Raw genomic sequence first — 17,260 nt, forward strand, 5'->3', positions numbered from 1 at the left:
TATTTCAAGTGTTTAAAATGTATATACATATAAAGATTATGGAATATTGTTAGCTCTTTGTTATATGTTGTGATTTTTTTCCTCCAGTAGCCTTTCCTGTTAAAGTTTTATTTAGTTTTTTAAAAATGGCCTTACAGAAGTTTAAATACTAGCCAATTTATCTTTTCCTTTCTGATTTCTGCTTCTGTAGTAGTGTTTGTAAACTTCTTTCTCATTTTAAGAGTATATAACTATTTTTTCTTTTTTAAAAGATTCTCTAATCCATTTGGTGTTTAATGTTAGTTGTGAACCGTGAGGTCTGGAGCTAACTGCTTCCCCACCCTCCGTGCCCCCTGCCTTTTCAGTCATCTGTGAGATTTCACATCTTTCCCACTGCCCTTCTAATCCCCGTCCCTCATCTAACAGATTGTCAAATGGGGTCAATTCTACCTTTGTAATTGTTAATCATTCTCTTTCCACCATTGTCACAGTTAAAGACTGTATTACCACTCACCTGGATTACCGAAATGTTTGCCTGATATTTCTCCCTTGAATCTGTCGTCCATGCTGCTGTCCAAGTTCTCCTTCTAAGTCTACTTGAAAACCTCCCATGGCTCCCATTCCTGCAGGTTAGATTACTAATCCAGATACTTTTACACCTACTTCTCTATCACAGTGACTTACCGTTCCCTGAATGTGCCATTTGTTTTCAGCCTTTTTTTTGTCCTTTGTATTATGCTGTTCCTTTTTTTTTTTTAATTTTTTTATTTATTATACTTTAAGTTCCAGGGTACATGTGCACAACGTGCAGGTTTGTTACATAATGTATACAGGTGCCATGTTGATGTGCTGCACCCATTAACTCGTCATTTACATTAGGTATGTCTCCTAATGCTATCCCTCCCGCCTCCCCCTACCCCACAACAGGCCCCAGTGTGTGATGTTCCCATGTCCCTACAAAGGACATGAACTCATCCTTTTTTATGGCTTCATAGTATTCCATGGTGTATATGTGCCACATTTTCTTAATCCATTCTATCATTGATGGACATTTGGGTTGGTTCCAAGTCTTTGCTATTGTGAATAGTGCTGCAGTAAACATACGTGCGCATGTGTCTTTATAGCAGCATGATTTACAATCCTTTGGGTACATACCCAGTAATGGGATGGCTGGGTCAAATGGTATTTCTAGTTCTAGATCCTTGAGGAACTGCCACACTGTCTTCCCCAATGGTTGAAGCAGTTTACAGTCCCTCCAGCAGTGTAAAAGTGTTCCTATTTCTCCACATCCTCTCCAGCACCTGTTGTTTCCTGACTTTTTTTTTTTTTTTTTTTTTTTTTGAGACAGAGTCTTGCTCTGTCGCCCAGGCTGGAGTGCAGTGGCACAATCTTGGCTCACTGCAGGCTTCACCTCCCGTGTTCACGCCATTCTCCTGCCTCAGCCTCCCGAGTAGCTGGGATTACAGGCGCCCGCCACGACGCCCAGCTAATTTTTTGTATTTTTAGTAGAGATGGGATTTCTCCGTGTTAGCCAGGATGGTCTCGATCTCCTGACCTCATGATCCACCTGCCTTGGCCTCCCAAAGTGCTGGGATTACAGACGTGAGCCGCTGTGCCCAGCCTGTTTCCTAACTTTTTAATGATCACTATTCTAACTGGTGTGAGATGGTATCTCGTTGTGATTTTGATTTGCATTTCTCTGATGGCCAGTGATGACCATTTTTTCATGTGTCTGTTGGCTGCATAAATGTCTTCTTTTGCAAAGTATCTGTTCATATCCTTCCCCTACTTTGTGATGGGGTTGTTTGTTTCTTTTAAATTTGTTTGAGTTCTTTGTAGATTCTGGATATTAGCCCTTTGTCAGATAAGTATATTGCAAAAATTTTCTCCCATTCTGTAGGTTGCCTGTTCACTCTGATGGTAGTTTCTTTTGCTGTGCGGAAGCTCTTTCGTTTAATTAGATCCCATTTGTCAATTTTGGCTTTTGTTGCCATTGCTTTTGGTGTTTCAGACATGAAGTCCTTGCCCATGTCTGTGTCCTGAATGGTATTGCCTAGGTTTTCTTCTAGGGTTTTCATGGTTTTAGGTCTAACATTTAAGTCTTTAATCCATCTCGAATTAATTTTTGTATAAGGTGTAAGGAAGGGATCCAGTTTCAGCTTTCTACGTATGGCTAGCCAGTTTTCCCAGCACCATTTATTAAATAGGGAATCGTTTCCCCATTTCTTGTTTTGGTCAGGTTTGTCAAAGATCAGATGGTTGTGGATATGTGGTATTATTTCTGAGGGCTCTGTTCTGTTCCATTGGTCTATATCTCTGTTTTGGTACCAGTACCATACCATGCTGTTTTGGTTATTGTAGTATAGTTTGAAGTCAGGTAGCATGATGCTTCCAGCTTTGTTCTTTTGGCTTAGGATTGTCTTGGCAATGCGGGCTCTTTTTGGGTTCCATATGAACTTTAAAGTAGTTTTTTCCAATTCTGTGAAGAAAGTCATTGGTAGCTTGATGGGGATGGCATTAAATCTATAAATTACCTTGCTCAGTATGGCCATTTTCACGATATTGATTCTTCCTATCCATGAGCATGGAATGTTCTTCCATTTGTTTGTATCCTCTTTTATTTCATTGAGCAGTGGTTTGTAGTTCTCCTTGAAGAGGTCCTTCACATCCCTTGTAAGTTGGATTCCTAAGTATTTTTATGCTGTTCCTTTATGTTACATGTCTCCTTTTCCCATTTTTCACTATTGTAAATAGAATTTATTTGAGCAAAGCCTAGTTCAAATATCATCTCCTATTGTAGCTAGCTGTTAAAGCATAACTGTTACCAGAGAGTAATTCCCTTGAAGGTGCTGACTGGTATTCAGCACAATGTTATACCACTGATAAGTGTTCCACAGAGTAGTCAGTTCGAAATGTTTCCTGAATGAATACGTGGGTGTCAGAATAGACACCTTTTTTTTTTTGAGGAATTGACTTAAAATACTTAGGAAAAAAACTTTAAAAAATAGAATAAATATGAAAGGGTATAAGAATTACTATGTAGGCTGAGCAGAGTGGCTCAAGCCTATAATCCTTGCACTTTGGGAGGCTGAGGTGGAAGGATCCCTTGAGCCCAGGAGTTGGAGACCAGCCTGAGTAACATAGGGAGTTGCTGTCTCTACAAATAATTTTTAAAATTAGCCTCGTGTGGTGGTACACACCTGTGGTCCCAGCTACTCAGGAGGCTGAGGTGGGAGCATCACTGATCCCAGGAGGTTGAGGCCACAGTGAGCCGTGATTGGGCCACTGAACTCCAGACTGGGTGGCAGAGCGAGACGCTGTCTCAAAAAAAAATTAAAAGACTGTAATTAAAGATAGCCTTTTGTATAAGCATTCATTTTTGTACTAATTGTATCAGCTTCACCAATATGTAATACTAGGCCTCTCCCTTAGTGCTTGATAGAAGTAAGGGTTGTTAATGAGGTTATATATTGTGGTGTGGGATACTTCAGGAAGCCCAATTTCAGAACTTGAGCATTTGTAAGGGAATGTTCAGTAGGTGGTAACTGTTGTTATTGTTGAAGGAGGAAGTATCCTGTAGCAATTAAGAGTATCAGCTTCAGGCTGGTTCGTGGCTCACGCCTGTAATCCCAGCACTTTGGGAGGGTAAGGCAGGTGGATGGCTTGAGCCCAGGAGTTTGGACCACCCTGGGTAACATGGTGAAACCCTTTCTCTACAAAAAAAGGCAAAAATTAGCCGGGTTTTGTGGCACATGCTTGTGACCCCAGCTTCTTGAGAGGCTAGGTAGGAGGATCCAGAGGATCGCTTGAACCCTGAAAGTCAAGGCTGCAGTGAGCCATGATCACACCACTACATAGACTCTGTCTCAAAAAAGAAAAAAAAAAAAAGCCAGAGTATGGGCTTCAGAATCACACCAACTTGGGTTCAAGTGAGAGCTTACTTGCCAGATAATCTTGGAATATACTTTTTGGAACCCACAGTTTATCTGTAAAATAATTACAATAATACTTCAGAGGTTGTTGCAAAGATTGAGATAATAATGCATGTAAAGTATTTGGCTTCATGTCTGCCACATGGTGTGAAGATTATTTTTTAAGTGTCATTTATATTGAAAATGAGTCATTTTATGTTACTTCTTTCCTGTTTAGTACTTGTGTTTCAGATCTGACATCACCTTTTTAAAAATTTTGCATTTGAGTGAGATTTGCTAAAGCAGTTCTGGGGTTAAACTTGAAGAGAAAATATTGAATATTTATATTTAATATTCCATGTGAGAGGAGAGATTAAGAACCCTGTTGTCTGCTTGTTACATCTCTTGTGAAAAACATAAAAAATATAAGAGTTTTGTTACTGAACTCTACTTGTGGTTTTGGTCGAGTCTATCATGAAGGTATGTTGTGGAGATTAGTGCAAATAATGATTTAAATATGGAATTATAAAGTTTAGCAGCTCTATATTCGGGGAAAAACGAGTCTCTGTTGATTGAAAAAGCATAATAAAATAATTTATTCTGAGGCTTTGTGGTTATGCAGTGTCAGAATGAAAAAGATGATACTCCTGTTCCATTTCAGGCTGGTCAGACCATACCTGGAACACAGTGTTCAGTTGGAGAAAGTTCAGAGATGAGCAAAAGACGTGAGGGGGCAGAGATGATGTCTAACACTGCTAATATAATACCTGGTAACGTTTTGAGTGCTTACTCTGTGCCAGGCACTGTTCTTAGTATTTTATATGTACTATCATCTCTTTAATCCTCATAAACATTCTGTGGGTAGGTGCTATTATTATTCTGTTTTTATGACTAGTGCTTGAAGGAGCTGGAATCATTTTACTTATGGAATTGTCAGCATGTGACTCATCATGAGGGGATAGGAGGAAAGGCACAAATATTTTTTTCAATACCCAGCCAAGCACTGTGCTAGCTCTATTTCACTTGCAATCTTATTTAATCCTCAATGACAAACCTTGGAAGATCCTGTTAGCCTTTTTTAACAAATGAAAGAACTGGTTAAGTGGCTTGCTGTCTTTCTCGGTAAGTGCCAGAGACAGGACATAGAACCAGATCTTTCCAAGTCCATGGCCAGTGCTACTCACATTATGCTTTTATTTTTACGTTCTCTTGCTCCAGGAGGCAGCTTAGGGTGCCAGTAGAGAATTGATGCCGGCTTAGCAAAAACTTTCTGACTACTGGAGTCCAGAAATGAACTAGGTTACCTTGAATGTTTGATTCTCTGTCAGTATTCAGGCTCAGCCTGCTTCCTGATTTGGCTGAGATGTTTTGGGAACATCAAATTGGGGATGGAGTAGAACATGTGAGGGGAGTGGAGGAATTGAGATGGGCTGAAAGATCTTTAATGAGCCTTCCATCCTTGAGATTCTATGATTATTGCTAGGACAGGGTTAAATATGAGAATTGGTAGAAAGTTGTGTTGGCCAGTGATTTTTCTTTTGTGCATAGATTGATTGATTTTGAGACAAGAGTTTCACTGTCGCCCAGGCTGGGAATGCAGTGGTATGATCACTGCTCACTGCATCCTCAAACTCTCAGACTCAGGCAACCCTCCCACCTCAGCCATAGTTTTATTTTTAAATGTCTTTATAGGCCGGGCACAGTGGCTCACGCCTATAATCCCAGCACTTTGGGAGGCCAAGGTGGGCGGATCACTTGAGGTCAGGAGTTCAAGGCCAGCCTGGCCAACATGGTGAAACCCCGTCTCTACTAAGATATACAAAAACTAGCCAGGTGTGCTGATCCCAGCTACCCAGAGGAGACAGGAGAATTGCTTGAACCCGGAAGCCAGAGGTTGCAGTGAGCTGAGATCGTGCCATTGCACTCTAGCCTGGGCGACAAAGCGAGACTCCATCTCAAAGAAAAAATTTTTTTAATAAAGTCTTCATAAAGCTAAATTTATAAAAAAGCTAGAGGCCGGGCGTGGTGGCTCATGCCTGTAATCCCAGCACTTTGGGAGGCTGAGGCTGGTGGATCACCTGAGGTCAGGCGTTCAGGACCAACCTGGCCAACATGGTGAAACCCCATCTCTACTAAAAATATAAAAATTAGCCGGTTGTGGTGGCACAAGCCTGTAATCCCAGCCACTTGGGAGGCTGAGGCAGGAGAATTGCTTGAACTTGGGAGGCGGAGGTTGCAGTGAGCTGAGATCATGCCACTGCACTTCAGCCTGGGCAACAGAGCGAGACTCCGTTTCAAAAAAAAAAAAAAGCTAGAGATATGGTTTAGCAGCTCTATATTTGGGGAAAAAAGGAGTCTCTGTTGATTGAAAAAGTGTAATAAAATAATTTAAGCTGAGGCTTTGTGGTTATGGAGTGTCATAATGAAGAAGGTGATAGTCCTGTTCCATTTCAGGCTGGTCAGACCATACTTGGAACACAGTATTCAGTAGGAGAATGAATTCAGCCAGGTTTGTTTGTTTGTCTTTTAAGACAGAGACTTGCTCTGCTGTTGCCCAGGCTGGAGTGCAGTGATGCAATCTCAGCTCATGCCTCAGTTTTCCAAGTAGTGGCTGGGATTACAGGCATACTCCACCACACTTGGCTAATTTTTGTATTTTTTGTAGAGACGGGGTCTCACCCTGTTGGCCAGGTTTTTCTCCAATTCCTGACCTCAAGTGATCCACCCGCGTTGGCCTCCCAAAGTGCTGGGATTACAGGCGTGAACCACTGCACCCTGCCAAACTTAACCGGTTCTAAATATTTAAGTTTTATAAGAAAAGTTTTGTGTCTAAGTTGAGAATCACTGGTGGATTTAGTTAAGCTAAAATACCTTTAATTATTAAAAAGTAGGCAGAATGTAGAGAGATACCAGCCTTTTTCCTTCTTGGTATTTCTGCGATTTTTCCCTTTTTAGACAGCCTGTGGAGCTCAACCCCTTTTGGCTTTTCAGGTGATATAGTGAGAGCAAGAGTGATACTGTGAGGAGGATTCTAAACCTAGCAATCAGTCTTGTTGTTCCATCTTTGCCACTAGCTATTGGATGACCTTGGATCAGCCTCATTCTTATTTGTAAATGAGAGGAAGTGCAAATAGATTATCAGCCTCTGAGCAGGCTTGTGGCCAGTTAGATTCTTTTTCAATGTTTATATTTTTAATTTTGGAGTTGTACTTCTAAGGACCTTTCCTGAGGAATTAATTCTAAATAAAGAAGAACACTGTGCACAAAGATATTCCTTGCACTATTATTTAATGGTTGAAAACATTTAGAAATGACATAAATGTCTAAGATAGGTGACTTATTAAGGACTTGGTTAAATTTTTATGTAAACTTAAAGTCTTCAGAAACTATATAATAACATGGAAAATATAAACATTTCAGAAATGTTTAATAATTGTCTCATTCATATATATATATATATATATATATAATTTTTGAGACAGAGTTTTGCTCTGTTGCCCAGGTTGGAGTATGGTGGCACGATCATAACTCACTGCAGCCTCGACCTCCTGGGCTCAAACGGTCCTCCTGCTGCAGCCTCTCAAGTAGCTAGGACTACAGGCACGTGCCACCACGCCTGGCTAATTTTTAAATTTTTTGTAGAGACAGGGTCTGGCTGTGTTGCCAGGCTGGTCCTGAACTCTTGGGCTCAAGCAATCCTCCTGCCTTGGCCTCCCAAAGTGCTGGGATTACAGGCGTGAGCTACTGTGCCTGGCCATTTTTAGATATATATTATATTTAAAACAAACAAAGGGATTTTCCCTAGAAGTGCATTTGCTTCCTGGCTCTCATGTTTTCTGATTCTGTGATTTAGTAGAAGAAGGGGAAATCTCATGTGAGCTGTAGAGAAAGACTGAAAGAAGTGTTTGTTGTGTCATCTTGGAATTCGAGTAGAATCCAAATTTCTGCTAACATTAAAAATGTTAACATGGCACTTTACTTTTCAAAGCAGTTGGGTCCTGATTTGTTCGTTTGTGACAGGGTTTCACTTTGTCACCCCAGTTAGAGTGCAGTGCCACCATCTCAACTCACTGCAGCTTCTACCTCCCAGGTTAAAGTGATCCTCCTGTCTTAGCCTCCCAAGTATCTGAGACTATAGGTGCACACCACCACACTGGCAAATTTTTGTATTTTTAGTAGAGATGGGGTTTCGCCATGTTGTCCAGGCTGGTCTGGAACTCCTGACCTCAAGTGTTCGGCCTGCCTTGGCCTTCCAAAGTGCTGGGATTACAGGTGTGAGCCACTGCATCCTACCTAGTCCTGATTTATTTTATAAACAAACCAGGTGATACTCCATTGTGAAATAGCTCAGATTGGTGGGCAAGCCACATACGTGGTGAGGTGACTTGGAAGGCAGCTTCAGGTTTGAGCAGTTGTTTAGAAACAATGTATTTTGCCTCCCTGTTTATTCTAGCTCATTCTTTCTATTTAATAACTTTCACCAAATCACTGTTGGCCTTTCTTCTCTGACCTGACACCTGTGTTATATGAAGAGCATTCTACCCAGCTATAGGAAACATCTAAGTCAGGACTGTTTTATAGCAGTTGGACTAGGGAAAGGAAATATAAAGAATGCTGGGAGATGTTACCATGGGCTATCCTTTTATTTTTGTCTAGAAATCTCAGAAAAGAGGAAAACCTAAATACCTCTGGTAACTGGCTCTGATTCAAGGCAAAAGTATCTACTGTGCTCTTTATCCATAGTTTTCCCTGTGTGTTTACTTCATTTTAAAAAGAAAAATAAGTAACTTTTTTTTTTTTGGTATTGTTACGTGCTTGAGGGCCATTTTTGGCTTAGGCTGAGGTTGTTAGGTTTTTACTGTTAATGAGAACCCAAGTTAGATTGTCCCCTGAGAGCTGGAGTTGCCAGTAGTTGTTTGCCAGAATGATTTTATCAGCATCCTTTTTAGCAGTAAAAAGATGAGATGTGTCCTTGAACTACACTATTTTCCGTACCGACAACTGCCAATCTTTTCTACATTGCCCTTTGCATCTTTAGGCTCAATAGAGGTATAGTTTAGATTTTTGTAGCCATTTCAAATTGGTATCTCATTTATTATGACAACTCTTCTGGAAAACTCATTTGTTTCATTTTTCCCCTTTCTGACAATTTAAGTTCTACTATTTGAAAGAAAGAAAAGACAGCAGAGAAGCTTATCATCGAGTATAGGAAACAACCAGAAAATTATCTGGCCCATTCGTATACCCATCAGGCTTCATGTGTTAGAGAGTACGCTGGCTAATTTAAAGGTAGAGTAGATTTAAAAGCAAGACTGAGCTGGGAACGGTGGCTGACGCCTGTAATCCCAGCACTTTGGAAGGCCGAGGTGGGTGGATCACCTGAGGTCAGGAGTTCAAGACCAGCCTGACCAATATGGTGAAACCCCATCTCTACTAAAAATACCAAAAAATTAGCCAGGTGTGGTGGCACAGGCCTATAATCCCAGCAACTCGGGAGGCTGAGACAGGAGAATTGCTTGAACCCAGGAGGCAGAGGTTGTAGTGAGCTGAGATTGTACCATTGCACTCCAGCCTGGGCAACAGAGTGAGACTCCAACTTAAAAAAAAAAAAATTGAGTGAAATAATTTTAAATTAGGAGTTTTAAATCTAGGGTTCCTAGAGTCAATGAAGTCTCTGAAATTACATGTAAAATTTAAGTATATGTATATTTTTCCAGGGGAAGGTTCTATAGCTTTCCTTCGATATTCACAGGATTCTGTGGCTCAGTGGTTGGAAACTGTTGCCATGGTCCGGGTCCAGTGGCTCACACCTGTAATCCCAGCACTTTGGGAGGCTGAGGTGGGCAGATCACTTGAGGTCAGGAGTTTGAGACCAGCCTGGTCAATATGACGAAGCCCCGTCTCTACTAAAAATACAAAAATTAGCTGGGCATGGTGGTGCATGCCTGGAGTCCCAGCTACTCAGGAAGCTGAGGCAGGAGAATTGCTTGAACCCGGGAGGCGGAGGTTGCAGTGAGCTGAGATCATGCCACTGCACTCCAGCCTGGGCAATAGAGTGAGACTTTGTCTCAAAAGAAAAAAGAAGAAAAGGAAAAGAAAACCATTGCCATAAATGACCTTTAGTTACCTATGTTTCCGTTGGTAGAAAATACATGTAACTAAACTTTCCTTTGTTTTATCTTAGGCTTTCTTGAAATTTACTAAGAGATATTTGAAGGGGGAAATACAGTTTTCTTTTTTTCTTTGTTTTATTCTTTTTCTTTTTGGAAAATAGTTTTCTTTTCCTATCCTTTTTACAACCTCCTCCCTGCCTCCAAAAATCTGAGAATTCATTATTTACTGCTTCCATAGGAGTTTCTTTTAATATTTTAGCTGAAATAATTGAGTCTGTTTTGATAACCCCCAAGCAACCTTAAAACTGGGACCTAGAAATTCACTGTGGATTCTGAGTTCTGAAACTGGAAGAGAATGTCAGCAACAAATTAAAGCTTCTGAACAGTTGAAACGGTGGCTTCAGTTACAAATGGCTTTTCTTAGGATTTGTTAAAGAGCAACTTAAGGACTGAGGGAAAGGGTCTGAGGTTCTGGGAGCAGTCAGGATCTGGGGAGCCAGCTGGCTGTGTTGCTGCAGCAGAGGCAAGTGGGGTGGAGAAGAAAGTGGCATTCATGCTCAGGAATTTTCCTAAGTTCCCCGCCTCTGAGATCTGACTGGGCCAGGCAGGGTAAGGATGTGTGTGGAACTGATTGTAAAAGAGTGCTATTATGTTCAGTTTAAGCTTCTCCAAGGAGAATGGAAATTAAGCTTAAAATCTCTAAGGAAAAGTTCTGACCTTCCCTTTCTTTTTTTGCATCCTCTCTCCTTTTGTGCAGGTGGATGGAAGCATGCCTAGGGGAAGATCTGCCTCCCACCACAGAACTGGAGGAGGGGCTTAGGAATGGGGTCTACCTTGCCAAACTGGGGAACTTCTTCTCTCCCAAAGTAGTGTCCCTGAAAAAAATCTATGATCGAGAACAGACCAGATACAAGGTGAGTCCTTCCTTGCTTTGTGCTTAGATTTCTGTCAACTTGAGAAAGTTAGCATGTTTTATTTTGTGTAAGAGTTATTGAGAAGTATGTGTAAGGTGTGTTTGTTGCAACAAATTATAGCCTTGAAAATGCCTGGCAGAATGGAGAAATTTGTGCAAAGGCAATATGTACTAGGCAAATATTATTACATCTCTTTTAGAATTTATCTGGAAAGCCCGCCTCCCCCTTACCCTGTCCCCCCACAAAAAAATATGTACTAGGAAAAGAACTTTAGCTGTCTTTGTTTCTGGTAGAATTCTTATGATGTTATATATCTAGAAATTTTCCTACTTGTAGATGAATTTTTTAATTCTTTAGAAGGTAGAAGAAATAACTAGGGGAATTACTACTTTAAATCTAGTTTTGGGGCCGGGCGCGGTGGCTCACGCCGGTAATCCCAGCACTTTGGGAGGCTGAGGTGGGCGGATCACAAGGTCAGGAGTTCGAGACCAGCCTGACCAACATGGTGAAACCCCGTCTCTACCAAAAATACAAAAATTAGCCGGGCGTGGTGGTGCATGCCTGTAATCCCAGCTACTCAGGAGGCTGAGGCAGGAGAATCGCTTGAACCCGGGAGGCAGAGGTTGCAGTGAGCCGAGATCATGCCACTGCACTCCAGCCCTGGGTGTCAGAGTGAGACTCCATCTCAAAAAAAAAAAAAAAAGAAAAAAAAGAAAACCTAATTTTAGGCTGGGCACACTGATTCTCACCTGTAATCCCAGTACTTGGAAGGCCAAGGTGGTAGGATCACTTAAGACCAGGAGTTTGAGAGTAGCCTGGGCAATATAATGAGACCCTGTCTTACAAAAAAAAAAATTAGCCAGACATGGTCACGCATGCTGTAGTCCTGGCTACTTGGGAGACTGAGGCAAGAGGATTGCTTGAGCCTAGGAGGTTGAGGCTGTAGGGAGTTAATATTGTGCCACTGCACTCCCACCTGTCTCTTAAAAAAAGAAATGAATTTTAAGCACTGAGATTTGTTGGCAAATTGAATGCAAAAGTAACTTCATGAAAAAACATCACCCTGTGTTGCTGGAGTTCAAGGTACAATGGGAAAGTGATTCAGTTTCAGAAAATTGAGATGAGAGGGTTTGATTCCTGTGTCTCAAGGTGCTATAAAAAAGAAGACTGACTGCTTAATTAAGTTGGAATGTTGGGCCAGGCCCAGTAGTTCATGCCTGTAATCCCAGCACTTTGGGAGGTTGAGGCGGGCGGATCACTTGAGGTCAGGAGTTCAAGACAAACCCGGCCAACTTGGTGAAACCCCATCTCTACTAAAAATATAAAAATCAGCCAGGCTTGGTGGCGCACACCTGTAATCCCAGCCACTCAGGAGGCTGAGGCAGGAGAATCACTTGAACCCAGGAGGCGGGGGTTACAGTGAGCTGAGATAGCACCACTGCACTCCAGCCTGGGCAACAGAGCAAGACTCTGTCTCCCAAAAAAAAAATGGGGATGTTGACAAGGACCAAATTTTCTTGTCTACAGAGGTTACCTGTGAACCCTTATTTGAAAAATGATGACTATGAAAGATAGTGGAGAATTGCATTACCAAGACCAAATGTAAGGGTGGTCAGCTGTAATAACTGGGCCCAGACTCAGAATGAGTAAGGCTACAATGTCAAAGAGATTTTTTATGTTTTATGTTTAAATTCAAGGGAAAACAAGGAACGGTATAGGTACTCAGCCAAAATTAACATCATAAACAGAAACTTTCCTTAATCAAAAAGACTTATATGTTCAGTGGGTTTTTTTGTTGTTGGTTGGTTGGTTGGTTTTTGTTTTGAGACAGGGTCTTGCTGTGTCACCCAGGCTAGAGTGCAGTAATGCCATCATGGCTCACTGCAGCCCTGACCTCCCTAGGCTCAAGCAATCCTCCCACCTCAGCCTCCCTAGTAGTTGGGACTATGGGAGCATGCTACTACACCAGGCTAATTTAAACAAATTTTAGTGTAGAGATGGGGGTCTCACTATGTTGCCCAGGTTGGTCTCCAACTCCTGGGCTTAAGTTATCCTCCCACCTTGGCCTCTCAAAGTGCCAGGATTACAGGCATGAGCCACTGTGCCCAGCCCTTTGCTCAGTTTTGAATACACAGTTATTCTGAAGACAACTCTGGAGCTATTCTGTAGGCAGAATGGGAAGATAGCGTAAAAGGAGAGTGGAGACTTTGCAGATAGTGTAAAAGGAGAGCGGAGACTGCGGCAACAATAAAAAAAAAATGGCTGGGTGCAGTGGCTCATGCCTGTAATCCCAGCACTTTGGGAGGCTGAGGTGGGAGTCCTCGCTTGAGTCTAGGAGTTTGAGATCAGCCTGGGCAACAAGGTGAAACCTCCGCTCTACAAAAAATAGAAAAACAATTAGATGGGCATGGTGACATGCACTCGTAGTCCCAGCCACTCAGGAGGCAAAGGTGAGAATATCGCTTGAGCCCAGGAGGTGAGGCTGCAGTGAGCCGATTGTGCCAGTGAGCCGATTGTGCCAGTGCACTGCAGCCTAGACAACAAAGTGGAGCCGTGTTTCAAAAAAAAGCAGACATTGAAGTTTAGAGGGGATATCTATATATATAGAATGAAAGCCCTGATTGATTTTTTTTAAGACAGAGTCTCGTTCTGTCGCCTAGGCTGGAGTGTAGTGGTGCCGTCTTGGCTCTCACTGCAACCTCTGCCTCCCAGGTTCAATGATTCTCCTGCCTCAGCCTCCCGAGTAGCTGGGATTACAGGTGTGCACCACCACACCTGGCTAATTTTTGTATTTTTAGTAGAGATGGGATTTCACCATGTTGGCCAGGCTGATCTCAAACTCCTGACCTCAGGTGATCTGTCCACCTCGGCCTCCCAATGTGCTGGGATTACAGGAATGAGCCACCGTCCCAGCGTGGTATTTTTATACAGCATTTTGTGAACATCTATGTATTCAGACACCATACTAATTTGTTTATGTGCATTATCTCACTTAGTTTTTATACATGCAAAGCAGCTGTTCTAGATGGTAAAACTCTGTCCCTAAAGGATGAAGTGGCTTTTCCAGTGTCACCAGTAGATTACTAAGCCAGTAATTGAATCGAAGATAATTTAACTCCAAAGACCACATGTTCTGTTGAGCACACTATACACAAGAAGGCTCTCCAGGTAGTTCCTAAGTGAGAGGAGCTGAGATGTGGATTTGGCTTTTTGGTATTGGAATGTGAGCATAATGACATCAAAATTAAGGAAAATTTGTCAAATCTCTTGAGGAAACTTTTGCGAAGAGAGTTTTTATTTAATATTTGCTTCAATACAGCCAATGATACCTAATTTTCTTTTTTTTTTCTAGGCGACTGGCCTCCACTTTAGACACACTGATAATGTGATTCAGTGGTTGAATGCCATGGATGAGATTGGATTGCCTAAGGTAACTTACCTGAGATAATAGTTTAGGCTTTGTTCCAGCTGTTGTGGCATAACCCCCAAACAACCTGTTCTCATTCTACCTGTAAAATTATTCTCAGAATCTTTGGTGTTTTTTTAAATACTAAAAGATGTCTTTCTTTTTGACTTAGGAAATAGTTTTGTTCTTTTTCTTTTATAATCCTCATACCTGTTTCATCTTACCCTAGAGAAATTCCCTGTGATGATATCTACTTTTACTACATCAAATTGTAGACTTACATTTTACTATTTTTCCTTAGATAGAATTCACATGCTGTGAGATTCACCATTTTAAAGAATACCAAATCAGTGGTTTTTATTTATTCACAAAGTTGTTAACATTAAAATTTGACCTTTGGAAATATAAGGAAATATTTTAGAAATCTGTAGGGAGTATGAAGGGTCATTTTTTATTTTAAATTGTAGAGGTGGTAGAATGACGTTTACTTCCTGGATCTGTTTTTGGTCATGGCTGCAGTTTTGATTGGAGTGTACATCTTCTGGGTGTTCTGCTCAGGAGTTTATTTAGTGTTGCCTTCAGTGAAATTGCCATCCCAGTCCTGTCTGAATCTATAACTGCCACACTGTATGGTCACTCTTGGAGACATGAATGGATTGATTGATTTCGTTCTTTCTTTTGTTCTCATTTTTTTCTGTTTATATCCTTTGACGTAAGAATTCCGCTTCTGGGAAGTTATCCCAAATAAATAATCAGAAAGCACCAAAAAAATGTATACAGAAGGATTTTTTAGCATTGATTATGATAGAAAAAATTGATAGCAAAGTACATGTTTCTTTACAAGGGGTATTAATTGTGTTACAGCCAAATACTAGTGCCATTTAAAAGGATATCAACCCAAGTAAAGGGCCTTTGATGTATTAAGTGGGGAAAAACGGTTGAAGGTTATAGGAGTTTGTGTTCAATCTAAGATCAGATCACTATTTTTGTGTAAAAATAAAGTGAGTGTTCTTGGGAAAAATTTGTAAGGAGATAAAATGGTTTTCATTTCTGTGTGATGGGATTAAGGGTGGTTTTAATTTTCCTTATACTTTCCTGTAGAGTTCAAATTTTTGTAACCAAAGGAAAATTTATTTTAAAAAAGTGAGGTGTAGGGTATCAGAAGGTGGCTAAAACCATTTTATATTTTGTATTTTGTTCAATATAGAAATATTGTATACATTTTATATTTTGTATTTTGTGCAATATATAAATATTGTATACAAATATGTATATTGTATAGATAAATATATGACTTATACAATATATTACAATATAGAATATATTGTAATATAATTTTACAATATTATATAATATACAATATATAATTACATATTGTAATATATAATCATATATACAATATATTATATATTATATATACACAATATATTACAATATGTAATTATATATTACGTATATAGTATATTGATATGTATACAATATACAACAGATATGCATTGTTGCATACATACCTGTCGAATTGTGTTAAATCAGAACTGAGTCTTTGCAGAAGACTAGCTTTTCTCCTCTTTTTTTCAGAGAAAGTTCTGAAGTTCTCTTCCTTGCCACTGGTATGTTTGAGAATTAGGCCCCACAATTGTTAGGAAATGCAGTACGTCAAGTTCTTACAGCTACGTGGCCTGTCTGTGCACCTGTAATTTCCTTTCCCTGTTTTTTAATATAGTATAAAATACTGTGCTATATAGTGTAAAATATTACACTGTGCACCTGTAACTTCCTGTTTCTGTTTTTTATATAGTATATTGCCAGTGGGCAATGACAATAACCTCATTTGAATGATACTAAGAGCTTTGTTAATATTTGCAATTGCTAGTAGCGTTGTTACTACGAGATGCTTTTTTAATGATGTAATTTTATTACCTTTTTTGGTTTACTAACAGTAGTATATTGTCCTGGACTACAGTTGCAACAAACACAGAATGTATTAAAGGCTTTCAGGAACAACTTGATAATCATGGCTGTAAGCCTTGAATTGTCCACCCTACATTTAGGCCCAGAAGACTTCTGAGTAATAAGAACTAATGATAACCTAAAAATGTATTGTTGTTCTTAATATAATGTATAATACGTAATTGACAATACATATATGGTGTTTATTGGGATGTCTTTTCTAATCTCTTTATATGGTACATGCTGGCCTATTATAGAAAATTCATGCAGTCATTTTTTGGTTCTTATCCTTTTTGACTCTTTATTATAATTGGTACTGTTGGCTGCCTTTTCCCTGAGATATTTCTTAGTTTGATTTTTAAAATTGTTTTTAATCTGCTCAACTAGTCCTGTTTTCTTTAATTATTCTACCTTCCATGTCCTAGTGATGGACATACTTTAAGATGCAATCCTTGTTAGATACATTTTCCCATTTTCATGGTTTCATTTATTCTCAAGACTTGCTGACATAAGATAAACACAGTATCTTCAGTTGGCTGCTGGACATTTCTCCTTGGATAGCTTTCTGTCACCTAGAATTTTTCATATCTAAAATTAAATCTACCTTTTCCCCAACTGAACTTCCCTTCCTCTATAATAAATGGTACCATGTCATCATTTTCCCAGTCATCCAGTCTCAAAACCTTGGAGATACCTTGAACTTCTAAATCTGGTCATTCCCTAAGCCTTCTCCATTTATTTGAAATATCTCTTTTATCCATCTACTGTTAGAACAGCCTCCCAGCATACCTCCCCAGCTCCCATCTCCCATTATTCAACATATGCTGTGTCCTGTCTCCAGTCAGATCTCCCCAGGGCTCTATTTTTATCCTTAGCTCCAAAGCTAGGCTACTTCTTTATGTCCTGCTTATCAAGTTCAGACTTGTCTGACTTTCAAGTTGCTTATAATAATCTGATTTTATCCTACCTATCCAACCTTATTTTTCT

At 40.2% G+C, this 17,260-nt stretch overlaps 1 protein-coding gene across 1 annotated transcript in view; it reads left to right on the top strand.

Moving 5' to 3' along the window:
- IQGAP1 (IQ motif containing GTPase activating protein 1) overlaps nucleotides 1-17,260 on the top strand; it is a 114,093-nt gene that overhangs the window by 27,103 nt on the left and 69,730 nt on the right. Inside the window, exons 3-4 of the mRNA XM_523157.8 lie at nucleotides 10,761-10,917; nucleotides 14,270-14,347. Of these exons, the coding sequence (XP_523157.3) occupies nucleotides 10,761-10,917; nucleotides 14,270-14,347 (235 nt within the window). The remainder of the gene's footprint in view (nucleotides 1-10,760; nucleotides 10,918-14,269; nucleotides 14,348-17,260) is intronic.

This window comes from Pan troglodytes, chromosome 16 (genome assembly GCF_028858775.2).
Source record: "Pan troglodytes isolate AG18354 chromosome 16, NHGRI_mPanTro3-v2.0_pri, whole genome shotgun sequence".
Lineage (NCBI taxonomy): Eukaryota > Metazoa > Chordata > Mammalia > Primates > Hominidae > Pan > Pan troglodytes.